Here is an 18,395-nt window from a genome sequence, read left to right as displayed (position 1 = left end):
ACCTCACAGCTAGGCAACACTACAGGTAGAAAGGACTGGAGGCTGGGCATTTGCACACAGCTGGCAAAGGTGTGTCAGGGGAGCACAGTGTGAAGGACAGGCCCAGAGGAATACTTAGCTGGAAGGGAGCACAGCACAAGGAGGGGGCGGGCAGGGAGGAGCACTCAGCTGCACATCTGGAGGCAGCTGGAATGAAAAACACATGGGTGGGGCAGGAAGTGAGCAGCTAAACACCCCAGCCCATCATCCCCAGCAGGCCTGGCCCTTGGCTCTTTCTCAGGAGGGACAGGCTTCTGACCAGCAGAAAAGACACAGCTCTGTTCAAACAAAATCACAAATCCACCCTCCTTGCACTCCCCAGAGCACAGCAACGCCCCTGCAGGGAAGACAGAGAATACACCTTACAGCTCTGCAACCACTCTGAGCTGGCCCACATCTCATCAATAGCCCTAACAGGACTTCTTACATCTTCCAGATACAGAACTGAGGCTCAGAGAGGGTGAGTCCCTTGCCTGCGGTCACACAGCCAGGAGGAGCAGGGGCTGGAATCCACTCTCTGAGAGTCAAGCTGAGCTCTTTCCCAGTGTAACTCAGCACCAAGCTGGGAAGCACTGTGCAGTCATGGGGGTGAGGGCCCTGCAGAGTCCTGCAAAGTCCTGCTGTCTTCCGGTGGCAGGACTGCCATAAACCCCTTTTACAGGGCAGCCGAGTGATTTACCTGAAGGTTATACATAAGGGAGGTCTGAGTCATCCAAGCAGGGGATCCTCTCAGCAGGCTAAGCAGCAAGAGCAAGAGCACATCCTCTGCCCTTGTGGGGATCATGGGGAAATGCTTTTGTTGTGGGGAGCAAATAAGATGGGGCCCCTGAAGCCCCTGCCACAGTGCAGAGGGCTGACACTCAGGGGTAGAGACCCTTCACTCTCTCTCCACTGCTCATTCCCCGGGGCCTGCTGAGGACTTTGTACCCGCTCTCCTCAGGTCACTGGGCCTGGGCCAGCCTCCTGACAGAGCTGGCTATGGAGAGCATCACAAGCTGCGGCGTCACTGGGGCTGAGGCTACACCCCAGGACCACTGTGCACTCTTTCATCTTCGGGTTAGCACAGGCTGCAGCATATCAGCTGAGGATGAGAAACCATGGGGAGCAGAGATGAGTCAATGCGGGTCAAAGACAAGGTTATGGGGAACAGGGACAAGACAGCAGAGCAGAGACAAGGCCATGGGGATCAGACCAGGTGGAGCAGAAATGAGACCACGTAGAGCGGAGACAAGACCATGTGGGGCCGAGGGGGCATCTGTGAAGAATACCAGAAGCACCAGCCCTGTCATGGCTTGGGAGCGTGGCAGAGAAGCAACCCCACAGCCCTGGAGGTGGCACGTGGCCAGGAAACCCCAGTAGAGAGGTTCCTGAGTATCCTAGAATCTGGAACCCACACTTCAACAGGCAAAAGGGAGGTGAGCAGCAGCCACAAGTTGAGAAAGCAGCCGGGACAGGATGTGGTGTCCTAGCATGATGAGAATAATCTGGAATTAGATTTGAATGATTTTTGCATAACTGTGAATATATTAAAAGCCACTGAACTATGCATTCAAATACAGGGGACCTTATGGTTATAAATGTGATCTCAATAAATCTGCTTTTAGAGAATGACATGAAAGAAACAGAAACTTTAGAGAGACCTGGTCCCCGTGGAGTGACAGCCCTGAGAGACACCACGAGGACATCCCACGTATGGAGATGACAGACCATTGAGAGGAACTTTGATCCCCATGGTCTTGTTCCCCCAGGCATGGTGGTGTGCATCTGTGCTGGATAGTTTGCATCGTCAACCTGACATAACCTGGAGTCACCCTTGAAGAGGGAATTTCAATTGATCCCACTGGCCTGAGGCCAAGTCTGGAAGAGACTGTCTTGATTGATGATTGATGTGGAAGGGCCCAGCCCACTGTGGGCAGTGCCATCCCTAGGCAGGTGGGTCTAGACTACATAAGAAGACTAGCTGAGCATGTGTCTGAGGTTGAGCCGAGAGGCAGTGTTCTTCAATGGTTTCTGCTAAAGTTCCTGTCCTGACTTCCCTCAATGATGGACTGTGACCTGGAAGTGTAACCCAAATAAACCCTTTCCTCCCCAGATCATAGTGTTCAATCAAAGCTACAGAAATCAAATACCTTTAATCCCAGAACTCAGGAACCTGAGGCAGGAGGATGGCAAGTTTGGAGCCAGACTAGGTTACACAGTGAAAAAAATCTGTCTCAAAACAAAACAAACCAATTAAAGAAAGCCACCAAAGGTCCAGCCTTGCCATCAGACCCTCACTGTGGGGACAACTGTAAAATGTAACCAGTGCCTATAGGGAGGAGAGGGCCTAGGAAACCCATATGAGCTACCCATGAGTCCTCTGTGGGAACTAGAGCCCACGCTTCCCACGGGGAGGCAGGGTCTACTTGCCACCATCTCTGCTATGACCTTCACAAAAGCCCCCTAACCTGGGACGACAGTTGCTGCACTCCATTAAATGGGATGTCCCCATCATTTTTCTCAAGCTGTTTCACTCCATGCTTCAAACAGTGACCTGGAGTAACAGACCCAAATCCAACTGTCAACCACTGGCGGTGACACCAGAGCTGAGACAGAGGGTTAGCAGCAACCAGTCTGTCCCGTGGGAAGGGCTGCCTCCCTTTGCCTGCTTAGTGGATGGCCTGTGGTGTGTGATGGCCGTACCTGCCTATCATTCAACAACACCGAGCAGAAGTGTCGTTTCCTGGAGGCCTTCCCATTTCTAATGATCCCCAGCACGCTCTGCAGAGAAGCTGACAGGTAGACCAATGAGGGCCAGGATGGCAGGTCTGCAAAACAGAGGCAGGGCACCAGGATCATACTGCTCAACTTTCCCTAAGGATCCTAAGGGCGCTGGATCCAGGAGGCCCCAGCATAACCCCCAAACAGCAGGTGCTCCAGTCCCGTACACGAGCCAGCCTGGCCTCTGCACAGCCATTGTAGGCTCTAAATCATCTCGAGACTACAGTCACGCATCCCTATGCTGTGTGAACAGCTGTGACACTGTTGTTTAGGGCATAAAGACCAAACTACACGTTCCGTACAGTTCCAATTCTTTTCTCAAATGTTTTGTAACCAACGCTGGGGGAAGCACGGACCATGAGGTCCCCTGTGTCTCCGAAGCTCTGACAGGAAGGTCAGCACACTCACTACAGCTGATGAGCTGCAGACAGGGCCTTGCTGAGGACATCAGAGGCTGCAGAAGTTGGGGAAGCCCCAGGCTGCTCTCCATACCACCACCACCCCAGCAGCCCTGGCACTACTTCCAGGCCCTAGGAGATGGCAGTAGTAGGGAATGGGATCAGCAGAGCCCCAAGTTCCCGAAGGGGACAACTTATCCACAGCCTTCATCCTCGTGACTTCTGTGACACCTCACAGGTTTAAAACCCCTGTGGGCTAAGACAGGCCCAAACCTTTTTGGTAAGCGGAGTGCTGAGGATAGACGGCCCTGCACATGCCCGGCTACACTCTACCACCAAGCTATACCCTGCGCTCTTCTGTTGCTTGCTTTTCCTTTTGAGACAGAGTCTCAATACATTGCCCTGGCTGGCCATGATCATGTAGTCCCACTGTCCCAGCCTCCCAAGTAACAGATTATAGCTATGCCCCACCGGGCCTGGATGTGCACTCGAGGATAGGCATGGTGCCCTGGATTTGGTTCCTGCCCCTGCACCAACAGCTCTCCCTCATATCAGCGAGAGGATATCTTCTTAATTAAATTTCATCCCGATTGGCTGCAGGAACTTTATAGACACTCGCCCTGCCTGGAGCCCCTTCTCTCACAGCCCTCCAGTGGCCACAACACTAAGCACAGGCACTCCCCCCTCCAGCAAGCCTCCTGACCCACAAGAGAAGTCAGAGCCCCCTAGATGAGCACAGGACACTGCCGCGTCATGCCCAGCCTCCCCTCACCGAGGAGGCCATCACATCTGAGCCTCTGACAGCAACCCAGGTCACCTAGCGCTCCCCAAGAGCAGAGAATTAGATTTTGTTCAGCATCTACCTCAGTGAAGGTGACCAGGTCTCAGAAGAGGGTCACAGGACACGGCAATGCAGACTGCAAGATGACTCTGATTCCGCCGTTTCCTGTCACCATGTCCCCAGGCCAGAATAGAGCTCTGTAGAACCCTCTGGGCTTGCGCGGGGACAAAAGGGCTTAATAATCACTGAGTTCACACACTAGTGCCCAGAGGACAGTGCCTGGGACAGGTAGGAGCCAGCACCTGAACTGGAGCATCAGTTTAGACACCTGTCCTGCAGAGTGAGGCCCCAAGGAAGGGGCCCCTTCCTGCTCAAATTTCTGACAGTCTCTTCAAGGCCAGGGCCACCTCCTGCTGTTTCTACAGTTCCCTCTGCTGTGCTAGCCCAGCAGACACAGCACCCTCCCAAAGTCCCTGAGTAACAGCAGAAACAGACATCAGAGCCCCTCTCCACGGCCCAGAGAGGCAGGCATGTGGCTTCCATTTAGACTACATCTGGACATGCTCAGAGGCAGGGACAGCCCAGCTGAGGCAGTGGGGATTCCTGGTACAATTCTGACTCCTAGGCAAGACCCCCGCCCCGGTAGGGCTCCGACGATGGATGGAAACCACCTTCTCCAGGCCCCAGGGCTGCCATGGCAACAGGGCTGGGGTCATTTCCGGCTTGCCTCTCAGTAAGCCTAGAAGGTTGAGTAGGGCAAAGCTGTCTCTCCCAGCTTCTCCCCCGCCCATGGCCCCAAACTCCCCTCCAATAGCAGCCTGGAGACCCTAAGTTTCAGACCCAGCTTTCCTCAGATGCTTGGCAGGCCACCAGAGCCCCACCCACGAGGCCTGCTGTCACCCACCTTCACCAGCTGCATGGCCCGCTGGCTGCACCTTTATCTGCTTAATGCACTCCACTCATTAGGCCCCCGGGGGGATGGCTGAGGCCGCCTTGTTCTCTAGCACTGCCCCTGACATAGACAGGGCCCCACAAATGCCTGCTGAGGAAGAGAGCTGTGGCTGAAGAACAGATGAGAGTAAAATCAGTAACATCTCCTAATGCTCAGTGAACACTCAGCTCCATGCCGACTGCAGCCACAGAGGAGCTCCAAACAGCCCTGGAGCAGGGCTTCTATGCTGTCTGAAGATGGAGAAACTGAGGCATAAAGGGCCAAGCCATTTGCCCATGGTGAGCAAAGACTGAGAATCTGGTCAGGCCCAGACTTCTTTAAACCTACTCCTTCCTCCCTAGCTGAAGCTGCAGTACCAGCCTGGCCCTGCTGACTATAATCTTCTGGGCCTTTGCATGAGCTGGGCCCCTGCTGGGATGGCCCTGCAGTAGATGAGGGTACTCCAGGCCTAGTCTCCAGCAGCTTTCATCAATGCCTCAGCCCAAACACAGCTGAGAAGGCCAGGCAGGAAGATCCACCAGGTGAGCAAAGCTGGTCCCAGATCCCACGGAGCCAATGTGGAAGCCAGGGCTGTTCCTATTCTGGAAACCCGGAGGCTGCAGGCTAAGGGCACTGAGCCCTCCCACACACGTGCACTTCATTAGACCTTCCCTGCCCCCTGCACTTCCAGGCTCAGGGCTGAGCACAGCCTGGGCTCCAGTCCCAGTCAGTTACAGGCCTCCTCTACAGCCACACCTCCCTAGCAGGCTGGGAGCAGGGAGCCACGGGAAGGAAAGCAGGCTGGAAACAGAGGTACTAGTGGTATGAGGACCACAGGCCTGAGGAGCCTCACAGCCCCCAGTGGCACCCTTGCTGCCCATATACAGGTTCCGAACACAGCCCCATGCCCAGCAAGTGCCATGGGACACGTCATAGGTGGGCTGACACCAGGCGGGTGAAAAGCCCACTCACAGCCACAAAGCTTGAAGCCGCTGGGCCTCTGGAGGAGGACATTCATGGACAGTTGACCAGATCTGCAGAGCCCTGTGACTTCTGCTAAGACACCCTTGGACTCCAGTAGGCAGGATCGTAATCTATTCTGACGAAGAAAACCTTCTGTGCCCTCAGTCAGAGCCCACCAAGGGCCCTGTACCTCTTAGAACAAGGACCTCTCTGTACCCCTTGGTCTCAGGCCTATAAGAGGGCAGCTGCTGAGAACTCCCCTGGCCAATGCCATTCTGTCTTAGGCCTGCAAGAAAGCACCATGGGAACCTCCACCAACCCACACCACTTTGTCTCAGGCCTGAGAGATGGCAGCTATGAGGAACCCATAGGGAGCAACAGTTCCTTCCAGACTCAGTGGCCCTGCAGGGACACAAGAAAGGGCCTTACCATCAGGATCACCTCTGGGGACAGAATGTACTGAGTTGGGGTCTATGTCCTCTTCTGCCTGGGATGGAGGTCGCGACTGTGGATGGTGGGGTAGTTCTTCAGGCACCTCTGGGGAGGGTGTGACCTGGGCTCTGTCAGGCGGCCGTGTGGATAGGATGGGGTGGCTGCTGGACTTCACTGGGTCCCCAGGAGAGCTGTCTGTGGTCAGAGACGGAATGAGACCAGCCGGGCCTAACCTAGGCAGGGGTGCAGCCCCCTCCTGCCCTGCACTGGGAGGAGTAGCCTGGGCATCAGGAATAAAGTTCTCTTCCAGTCCCGCCTTGGCTTCAGCCTCCTTCTCTTGGCCAGGGAGGTCAGGGATGGCTGGGGGTGTCGTAGGCAAGCTGTTCAGCCTCCCAGGGCCACCTGCTGCTGATGGCTCAGTGGCCACCGTCTCCTCTGCTTGCTCCTCCTCTTCCTCATCAATGTCCTGTGTCACTCTCCTGGCTTTGGCCTGCATGGGTGCTGGGGGACCCAGGGCAGCAGCTGCTGTGGGTCTGGGGAGGGCAGCTGGCCTGGGAGTTGCTCTGATGGAGGACGGTGGCAAGTTCCCACCTCCCAGAGCAGCTGGGGGGCCCTCTGCACCTGCCTGGATCTCGTTCACCGTGGCCATGGGGGTTTCTGCCTCAGCCACCTCCTGGTCATAGCTGTAAGGGTCTTCGTACTGTCGCTCAGAGTCACCCTCCTCTGCATCTGAGAAGTTCCCTTGGCAACCAGGGAGCTGGTAGCAAATGAGCTCACCGCCAGCATCTGGGCAGTGGCAGGCCCGGCAGGGCGAGAGGTGGACGGTGTGGCCAGCAGCATACTTACGGCCACTGTGGACACAGCCCACCTGGCCACACTGAGGACAGCTGTCAGCTACCACCACAGCCTCGATGCAGTTGGGTGGCAGCTCAGGGCACAGCATAAACTGGCAGGTGATCTTGCCGCCCCCCGGCGGGCAGGAGCACTCGGTGCTACCGAAGTCCACAAAGTAGGACTGGCCGGCAGGCACACGGCCATCCACGAAACCTCCATGTACGACGCAGTCGTAGTACTGGTAGCCCTCACAGGCACAGCCCTGCCGCACACAGGTGGCACAACAGGCTCCTGGCTCCAGTGCCTCCTCGATGCAGTTCTCCAGGGGTGGGCACTCCGCGCCTGTGCAGTCCTGCCACGGGACGGCCATGCCCGGACTTAGAGTCAGGGCTGTGACCAGGGCCAATGCCAGCCATGCTCCTGCAGACTCCTGGAGCAGCATCATGTCTTGAGAGGCCCTGGAAGGATGGAGAGGAAGCCTGTCACACCAAGGACACACAGAGCGATGAGGCGCACACCCCAGCGTGTGTATACACCAAAAGCACACAGCCATCTCCACCTCCAGGCATGCCCCTCTCCCCACATTCATGCATCCTTCAGCCCTCGTTCTCTCTCTCTCACACAGACAGCCACAAGCAGACACATGAACATGTGTCACTCAGGTGCCACAGATGCTGAAGCAGGTCAGCAATGTGGCCGCCACATCTTTGTGCTCAAGGTGACGTGAGCCCTCTGCGTCATCTAGCCCATAGTCACACACACACACACACACACACACACACACACACACACACACACACACACTAATGTAAAAGCAAGCAAGTACACATGAGTACATGCTCACTCGGTCCAGCACTGTGGTCTCACCCTGCCCAGTCACCCAGACACACCCATGGGTCATCCTGCACACACACTCCCATGCCCACGTCTGCACACAGCCACTAGAACAGTTTTCCTCCTCCAAACACTTGGCTGGGTTCCCAGTCATGGCTGCCAGCCAGGGGATGTGGTAAGGGGCACAGGACAGGAACAGGCCCCCTCCGGGCTTTGGCACAGCCATCCAATCCTGTGTATATTGCATCCCCAGCCCTCAAACTCCAGAGCGCACGACCATCTATCTCACGAGACCCTGGAACTCCAAGGTCAACCTGGGACGCTCCCGCCACCTCATCACAGCGCCTCGCTGCCTCTGTCCTGTCCATCCCTAAGGTCAGCTCTCCTCTGCTCTGCGGCACCAAGCCACACCACCTACCTGCCTTGTGCCCGGATTAGCCATCTCCCCACTGTGCCTCCCTGTCTTTCCCTAGGATGCCAGAGTGATCCAGGCACCACTTCCATACTGTCTGGCTTCCATCACCAGCAAGAAGAGGCCAGTACCCACACTATGCCCAGTACTAGTGGGGTTCCTCCCACCAACCATGAATGCTCCCAGGAGCCTCCCCCTTCCTGCTCCCTGTTCTCCTCAAAGTCCTCCACAGCCACTCAAATGCCATCTTTCCACCAATCCTCACTCCTGCAAAAGGTACAGATACCCACAGGCACAGTGACTCAGCATCAGGCTAGACCCTGGGCAGCACAATCCCCTGAAGTCATCAACAGGGACTCTCACACTATCAGTTCTGATGGTACCTGGTGTGTGTGGAGGAGGTGGGGTGCACATGCACACGCGAATGTATGTGGGTATGTATGCATGTGTTTCAGCGGAAGCAATGTGTGCATGTGTATATGTGTGAGTGTGCCTGTGTGCATGTGTGTAACGTCAAAGAATAACCTCAGGTTTTGTCCTCAGAAACACTGTGCACCTCCTTTGAGACAGGGTCCCTCACTGGCCTGGAGCTCAACAATTATGTTAGACCAGCTGGCCAGTGAACTCCAGGGCTCCTTCCTTCTGTCTCTCCAGAGGTGTGATTACAGGAACATGGCACCATGCCTAGCATTTTACATGAGTTCTAGGGACTGAGTCCAGGTCCTGGTGCCTGCCTCACTGACTGGACAAGCCCAGCCCTGCTTTTTATCGTTTAGAAAATACAACAAAGTATAGTCCCTGGGTCTCAATATTTGTCAATTTGTTTTAGGGGAAGATATTATTTATTTATTTACTTACTTACTTACTTACTTATTTATAGACAGGTCTCACATTGTAATAGTGGCTGTCCTTGAGCAAAAGAGAATCCTCCTTCCTCAGCGTCCCAAGTATTAGGGTAACAGGTCTATATCACCATACCCAGCTCTCACTTTAAACATTAAGATAGATGGTAACTTCTTAAAGGTCTGGGGTGAGAAAGAGGAGCAGACAGAGAGAGAGAACTGAGCTTTCTGGAGAATGGACATGCCTAGGCAGGGTAAGTATGGCCTGTCGGCATGGCCTGAGCCCTGAAGTCAGCAATGAAATAATGGCAGGTGGTCACCAGCAGCTGGCAGGAATCTGTGCTGGGTACATCCAGGGACTGGTGTTTCATCAGCCAGTAAGATGGGCCAGCTGGCTGACCTCCCCGAGCTGATGGCCCTGGGGTAAATGGTACATGCCCACCTGTTCTAGGCACTTGTGGCTCCGTAAAACAGTAAACAAAGAGAGAAACTGGGAAGGGTTGGGTTGGGAAGTCTGCTATCCTGGGGACTCAGGAAAGGCATCTTCAGGGGGTGGCATTTGACTGAGGCTGGATGGCTTGAGGAGGCCCCAGTGCTTTGGGCCAGGGGCAGCAAATGCACAGGCCTGAGGCAGGAGCAGCGGAAGACAGTGAGGAACTCGGGCGGGAAGGAGGATGTGCGTGTGTGCGTGTGGGGGTGGGGGTGGGGGGAGCTGGCGACAGGTGAGAAAGGAAAAGAGTAGTGAAAGCAGGCAGGTTTCTGCCCAGTGAGGGACCTGTGGGATGCCTGGCAGCCCGGGGGCCTGACGCTGACCCTGTGGACACCCTGTGTTGATGCAGTACAAGGACAGAGAGTACAGAGTGTGGGGTGGCCCACAGGAACAAGGAAGATGGGGCGGGGGAGGGGACTTGCTATGAAGATCAAGTCCACAGAGTGTGTGGACATGCAGAATCTGGTCAGGCAGGAAAAGGAGGAAGGGTTCCAGAGGAAAAGCGGAAAACAATAGATAGAGGGCCATGGATGTACTGGGGGCTGTGAAACCCTGTTTGGGCTAGGGAGAGCTTAGGAAGCCAAGAACCATACCATAAAAATGACACTGAAAGACAGAGCCTGTGTCCATGCCAAGTTCAAAATCTGAGGGATCTTTGGAGCCCTGGGGCTCACTCCAACTGACTCAGTCCTCGCCTGTTGCAGGATATTTGATCACACTGGGAACCCTGAGATTGCATTATCTACTGCAAAAACCTGTTTCTAGTTGTGGTGTGGCTCAGCCCTAGCACACACCTTTTATTCAAGAGCTTTTTGCTTCGATATTGTAAACAGGATTAAATAAAGTCAACCATGAGTCAAGAGGCGGCATGAAACCAGTTGACAGGAGGTGAACATACGGCAAAAAACCATAGAGAGTAAGAGGGAGTCAAGAGGACAGAGAGAGAGACCCACAGGAAGTAGAAGCGGGGGGCACTCAGTCGGAGGAGTTTGGTTTGAGACGGCATAGGGAAGGCGGGAGGTTTCAGGGACCTAGGTGAGAAGGAAGGTCAGCTGGATGCTTTCTCTGCCTCGCTGAGCTAGCGGGCTTTCACCCTAGCATCTGGCTCCCGGGTCTTCATTGGTAGAGTTGAACGATTGAGATTTTGTTAAAAACAACACTCAACCCTCCAGAAGGTGAGAGTAGGAAGGAAAGGAAGATCCAAGCAGCCTCCGGTCTCTACAAACCTCCAGTGAATCCCACAGGCCTTCAGGAGCCTTCACAAGCCTTCCAGTTGTCTCAACATGAATGGATGAAGTGCCCCAGAGTAAGGTCTCAACCACACCTAGCCAGGGTCTCCCAGAGTTTCCCCTGTGAGCCCCACCCTCCAGAGGTGAGGTGCAGAAAGGACACAGGCTAGAACAGCATCATGTGAGGACAACTCCATCCAGTGTGTCCTGAAGCTGCCACGCTATAGGGAGCACAGGGCTGGTCTGCAAGTTGGTGGGCTCCCTGTGGGAGTTACTGTCTGGCTGTCCATCCCCCAGCTGTGCTGCTCTGTGCCAGAGAGGCTGGACTCTGCTGAGACTCCATCTTGGTTCTCCAGCTTCCTGTCCAGTCAAAGGGAGGGACAGAGAGGCCAGGGTGTCCACTCCTCCCTTGTTTCCCTCCTCCCCTCTGGGATACTGTGGCTGTTCTCCTTTTTCCATGGCCACAGTTCTTGTCCCTCACTCTCCCTCCTCCTGTCACAGCCATTGTTGGCTCCCCATGGCTACCCCTTGCCATCCAGACCCAGGTGGCCACAGCTCCCTTTCTGCCCTGCCTGCAGCTCCAGAGGCACACCCCTTAAAGGATCCCACAGCATGGAAAGTGGGGACCCCATGCACCTTCAAAGTGGAACGCTAAGTGGGAAGGTAGGAAAGAGAACAGGAACACAGTCACTGAGGCAGCCCACGTGCAAGGCAAGCATGTTCCCGAGACAGGAGGACACATGCTCAGGGAGCTGGGGGCTGGGCCAGCCTTGCTTGCTTCCCAAGAACGAGGACCTGAGCTTGATTCCCAAGGCCTGTCTAAGAATCTGGGTGCAGCCACACATGTACTGTATTTCCAGCTCTGGGGAAGAGAAGACGGGAAGCTCCCTGGGTCCAGCTGGATTGGTGAGCTCCAGGTTCAGTGAGAGACTGTCTCAAAAAGTAAAGTGGAGAGAGAGAAAAAGACGCCCATCACTGACCTATGGCCTCCACACACAGGCACACTTGCAAATGTGCACACGCATATACCACATGCACACACAAAATCTTTAATTTTTAGAAAACACATGCCTTGACTTCACATGGACAGGGCCTTTGGGGTAGAGGCCCGTTCGGCAAAGTTCTCTCTCCAAGGGTACCTTTTGGAGATCCCCTCTCCACATCCTTCTCACACAGGCCCCTGGGTGAGCAGGAAGGCCAAAAGGAACAGGTCTCTGGCATACCAGCCACGGGTGCTCCAGGACGTTGCTTAGACTACTGCTGGTCTCTGTGACGGGCCACAGCTCCCCCTTGGGTCCTCACTGTTCCAGACACTCTACACACCACAGTCCTCCAGTGAAGTGATTGACAAGTTAACCTCCACACTGTTGCATGACTCTGAGCTGGCCAGGGCACTGGAAGGTCAGAGTGGCCCCAGGAAGACATTCTATTGTTGCCAGATGAGAGCAATGACATTATGGCAGTCCCCAGCAATCCTCCTTATTCTCTGGCAAAGCATTCTTGGATCCCCGGGGATGCCTGAGACCTCAAACATCTCCAAATCCAGCAATCCTTACTTTAGATCAAAGCACCCTCAGCAGGCAAACTTCTTCCTTTACTTACCCCTTCCCCTCCAACGAGCACTTCCTGCCTCTCTTTGGCATATCAATTAGCGCCGTCAGCACTTCCATGCTTTGGGGCCATGATTAAGTGCCATAGGGCCACTTAAAGACAAGCTCCATATCAAGTAACTACTAAGTAACTAGCGGAAGGGTAGTAAACACAGCATGGATCCACTGGACAGAGTGGCTCGGGTCCCATGCAGGAGGGCATTAGATATCATCACTCGCCCCAGAATACACACCATTTCAAACCTGCAATGTTTATTCTTGAGATTTTCTACTTGATATTTTAGGCCACTATTGGCTGTAGATAATTAAGCTGTGGGAGAAGAAACTTTCAACAAGGGAGTACTTCTGCATCTGTTACACAGTAAGATGAGTCCTTTGCTTCTCCAGTTCTCTGACAACTTGTGATTCTGACAAGAAGAGGTCTGCTAGAACTAGGAAATAAAAACCCAGGATGCATGGTCACACTGAGATTTCAAAACAGCAATGAACACTAGGTTAGCATGAGTACACCCCTGCAATAGTTAGGACATATTCACTTGCTGGGTTTCTGAAATCCTGTTTTAACTGGCAGCCTGCACTGGATGGGCAGCTCTAGAGGAAAGCCTCAGCCTGGCGCTGTATGCCTTAAAACTTTTCAAGCATTTGGAAGGAATCTCCTTTAAGTGACAGGCAGCCACAGAGAACCCTAGGTCTTGCAAACAGCTGGGCTGACCACAGGGAAATAAACATGAGAGCCCTTCTTGCTGGCTAGTCAGAACATAAGCAGTCAGTTCCACCTGGCCAGGGTGCCACCCTCAAGGCTGCCAGACCCATCCCCACATCCAACCACAGGACAGCACAAGTCAGCAGTCAGGCCATCTGTACACAGGTCCACCCATGGGACCTTGTGTTAAGGTACCAAACTGAACACACTGCCCTGGACTGACTTTCTAGCTCACTGGGAAATCTGAAAGCTCCTAGTCTTGATGCCACAAGGACTTAGGCTTCTCCTTTGTTTGAGACACAGTCTGGCCATGTAGCTCCGGATAGCCTGGCACTCACTGTGTAGACCAGGATGACCTTAAACTTCAGGGCAATTCTTCCTCTACTTTACCCTCTACTTAGCGGCCACTGTGTCTAGCAACCAGTCACCCTCAGTGTGTCAGTCTCTTCAGATCCAACCAACAGTTCCTCAAACCCTTTAATGGTGAGAGATGAGTCCCATGTCCCCATTGGCCTCAAGTCTGGGATATGGACATGTGTACACGCCCCAGCAGGCCAGAGCTCCGGGGACAGGGAGAGAAAATAGGGGTTAGGGTCTCAGCTTCAGCGCAGCACAAGGCTACCAATGGACTTTGCAGGGTAAAGGCTCCGGAGCTCAGCCCTTACCCCGCCAAAGACCAGGAAGAGCTACCTTCCAGCATGCCAAGATGAGGAGACACCTGGCAGGCAAGAGCGAGCAGCTGGAGAAGGTACAGGTGTGAGCCATTAGCAGCCAACACTTCCCAACTGGGGTCTCCAGGTGAGAGGGAACTGGAGCCATGCAGTGCCTAGCACACACAGAGACAGAAGTAAACACATGGCACACACAGACCCACACATACAGAGACACACAGAATACATGCACACACACAGACACATACAAACATACACACAGACCCACACATACAGAGACACACAGAATACGTGCACACACACAGACCAAACACAAACAGACACATACAAACATACACACAGACCCACATATACAGAGACACACAGAATACGTGCACACACACAAACACACAAATACACAGACAGAAACAAACAAACATACACACAGACCCACACATACAGAGACACACAGAATACGTGCACACACACAGACATACCACACACAGACACACACAGACACACAGATACAAACACACACACATAGACCCACACATAGAGACACATAGAATATGTGCACACATACAGACATACACACACATAAACACAGAGAGAGAGAGACACACACACATACAAATATGTACACACAGACACATAAACACAGACAAACAGAGAGAGAGACACACACACTCACATACACACTGACAATGGCTTTGTTCTAAAATTGGCCAGAACCTACTTTTAATGCAGATTACCCTGGATTCACCCAAGGCCCCAAAAGATAAGACTATGTCTATTAAAACTAATCCCACATGCCCACACTCATCACTGCATGCTGCCCACTGGTAGAGAGGCCAATAAAGACAACCCACTTATCCAGACGATGGAATGCCACCAGCCTCAGCAAGGACATTCTGGCACAGGCCACCATGTACATGCCCCTTGAGGATATGATGTCTAGTGACAAGCTAGTCCAAACGGACACTCACTAAAGAGTCCATTTACACTTACACAGTGTGGGCATTGTGATGAGAATTAGACACACCCTTGGCAAAAGAGGACAGAGGGGGCCAAAGAGGTGACATTCCATCTGAAACTTACCCAGCAAAACTATGTGCAGCCATCCAAAGGTCTGGGGTATGGCCATGGGCAGAGGAAACGCATGTGAAAAGGCCCCGGGGCACAAGTATAGACTCAGAATGCTGATGGTGGGTGCCAGGACACAGAGGGAGCTGGTACTGAATGGCCAGAATTTCTGTTCAGGATTAAAGAGTCTAGAGACAGAAATAGAGCTGCAAGTACTGTAGCTGCTCTTAATGACACCGAGTCACACACTCAAAAATGACAAATTGTGTGTATTTTGGCAAAAAAAACCCAACAGAAAACCACCTCACACGCACAGCTCAAACCAAAAGCCAAAAAAGAGTGACCAAGGCACAGAGAGGGGACAGGGAAGACCAGGCAGGAAACAAGTGCTGGCCCTGAAACCTGCCTTTAGTAGTAAGCTTCCTGGCAGCCAGTGCCAAAAGGGAAATTAGAGAATGACCCAGTGCTCCTCATCTGATAAGAGGAAGTCATCAGATCGCTGGGAAAATAAGCTTGATCTTGGCACCAGCCCTTAGTCAGGAGCTCAGCAGTTGACCAGCTTCATATACACTTGACTTCCTCAGAGCAGACGATGCCAGACACCAAGCTGTGAGTGTCCAGACATGTTTGTTTTATTTAGTTATAATTCACGGATGAGGAAACTGAGGCCTAGATGGGATAAGTGGCCTGTCCAAGGACCCACAATCAGAAAGTGATAAGGGGATATGAACCCAGACCTGAATCGGGACAGGAGCCCAAGTCCATCAGTTCAGCAAGCACCTCCTCACCCCACCCCAGCCCACCCCAGTCAGCTCTGTGCCAAGTACCAAGATGGGACAGTGAACAAGACCACAGAAGTCCTCCCTCTAGGTCACACCTTAGAAAACTGTGATACAAGATCATGAGTTCAAGGTCCACTTGGGCCACATAGTAAGACTACTACCATAAATAACAACCAGGAAAAAAAAATGTATATGCTTGTGTGTGTGTGTGTGTGTGTGTGTGTGTGTGTGAGAGAGAGAGAGAGAGAGAGAGAGAGAGAGAGAGAGAGAGAGAGAGAGAGATTCTTATGGAACCAATAACCTAATGTAGAAAAAAAAGCAGGGAAGAAATCAGTAAGACAATCTGGGCATTGTGACGGCGAACTGTAAAGACCCTTGGTGAAAGAGGAGAGAGGAGGCCGAGGAGGTGACATTTCAACTGAAACTTACCCAGCAAAACTATGTGCAGCCATCCGAAGGTCTGGGGTATGGCCATGGGCAGAGGAAACGCATGTGCAAAGGCCCTGGGGCACAAATCAGTCTGGCACACTGGAGGTACTATGCAAGAGAGACAGCAGATGGGAAGTAGACAACAAGAAAGAAGGTGGTCAGGGGACAAGGAAGAGAAGGGGGAAGGGAAGGAGACCTTAATTACACAGGTACAGTGCCCTGGGAGCCTGGCAGAGCAATGGGCCCGCACTGTTCTGCCTGGGGTCACTGGGTAACAGCATGATTGGAATTCAAAGAGAAGCTGCCAAGGTCTGAGGACAATCCCAGTCCTAGAAAGCGGGAAATCTAGAAAAGCCCAGACTACCAAGTAGACGTGTCCAACCGCCAGCCTGTAGGCCACGTGTTTCCAGCAGATCTGTGAATGTCGCCCACACAACTGTGGGAGATGATGCCAGAAGGCTGGACATCCCTAGTTAGAGACTGAGGCAGGAGGCAGAGCTTGGAAATATGCCTCCCTGTAGCCAAATCCCATGAAGAAGGGTCCACACAGCCACTATGCCTCCCAGGGACAGCCATGTCCTCTCAACTCACAAAGATGGTGCTGCTCAAGGGTCTGCCCTCCCGCTCCACCCTGACACTGAAGCATGGGCTTTTTTGTTTTTTGTTTTTTGTTTTTGGTTTTGTTTTGTTTTGTTTTTTTTCTGTACATCTGCTTTTCCTCAGTAAGATGATTTACAAAAGAAAAGGAATCAAGAAAAAGGCAACAAAAGAAAGAGGACAGGGACCTGGGGAAGGGACGTGAGGCCACACACGACTGCCAGCTATCACCCGGCCTGGCTTCTACCTGGAGCTCTACTTTCTTCATTCCCTGTGACCCAGTCAGAACACTGCATGGTGTGACTGCCTCAAATCAAGCCTGGCTGTGCAGGGAAGGAGTCAGCTGGGACGCAGAGAAGGGTCTGGAGTCTTCCGGGGCACAGAACTTGGGCAAGGGATGGGCCAGGAAGTATGGTCCAGGCTGAAGACAATGGTGAAAAGGACCGTGCCACCCACTCCAATTACCCTGGAAAGAGGAGAGAAATTCTGGGTCCAAAAGCAAGTCATGGATTTAAACCAGCGACCTAGAGCCAGGCGTCATGGCACATGCCTACGGTCCAAACTGCTTGGGAGGCTGAGGCAGGAGGAATGCTGGAGCCTAGGCATTTGAGGCCAGCCTGGGGTACATAACAATAAAATAAGTCTTAAAAACAAAAACAAACCAACAAAACAAAAAAAACAATCTGGATGTGCTTGCTTGGCCCCATGTGGGATTTAGGGTGCCGGGCAGCTAGCTCCTCACTCACTCTCCAGCCCCTGGACTTCCCTTCAATGGGGTGAGCTCATGAGAATGTTGGAAAAATAAACTCTCATTGGAACAGCCAGGCTTCAGCCTCCCTTTCCACTCCTCCCTAAGAAAGAAAAGAATAAAATGCTGCCAAGTGTTGGGAGAGGGCTGACCCTCGGGTCCATAGGTATGAACTGCTAATCTCATAACCAGGACAAGCAGGTGAAAAATTACACAGCTTAACGCCCAGCACTCTTAATTAACCTTGGAGAAAAGAAAATGTTGCTTTTGGCTCTGGGGTGCTCCATCTTTGCCTTTCCCAGTTACTAGCCTACAAAGCGGAAGCAGTCCCAGGGTGGAGCAGTGAAAAGAGCTTGCCTGGGCCAAGGCTGATCTCAGCACTCCTACCTGGGGCTCCATCCAGCCTACAATTGTGCACGCTTGACTTCCCTGAGCTAGCGCAAGGTCCTGCCTGCCTGAGCTGTCTGCAGTGAGCCCCTCGGTGGGCTCTGCAAACCTCTGTGGGGCACGAAGGATGGATCTGACCATCCTGCACATCCCCTCTTTCCAAGAACAGCCCCTGGAGTACCTACTGGGGACCACTGCATGCAGCTCTGCGCTTTTATTTCCCTTGCAACAGTGTTTGGTGATGGAGACCAAGCCAGTCAGAGTCCACAGGACCCAGCTTAGGGGAGACCGTGGAGAATGATCTCTCTCTATCATCCGGTATGAGGCATCGAGGATCCCTGAAGTCACTCCGTCCTCAGAAAGAGACTGAAGACACTGGAAACAGTTCAGTTCAAACAAAGGAAGGAAGGAAGGAAGGAAGGAAGGAAGGAAGGAAGGAAGGAAGGAAGGAAGGAAGGAAG

General features: G+C 53.1%; 1 protein-coding gene across 1 annotated transcript in view; it reads right to left on the bottom strand.

The window, feature by feature from the left end:
• Window positions 1-18,395, bottom strand: part of Fbln2 (fibulin 2) — a 62,642-nt gene that overhangs the window by 30,675 nt on the left and 13,572 nt on the right. Inside the window, 1 exon segment of the mRNA XM_052721187.1 lies at window positions 6,302-7,596. Coding sequence (XP_052577147.1) covers window positions 6,302-7,596 — 1,295 coding nt within the window.

The sequence above is a fragment of the Peromyscus californicus genome, unplaced genomic scaffold (assembly GCF_007827085.1).
Source record: "Peromyscus californicus insignis strain IS unplaced genomic scaffold, ASM782708v3 Scaffold_6__1_contigs__length_162567912, whole genome shotgun sequence".
In the NCBI taxonomy this organism is placed as follows: Eukaryota; Metazoa; Chordata; class Mammalia; order Rodentia; family Cricetidae; genus Peromyscus; species Peromyscus californicus.
Note: the sequence above shows the minus strand (reverse complement) of the source record. Positions and strands in the feature narration are given on the sequence as shown.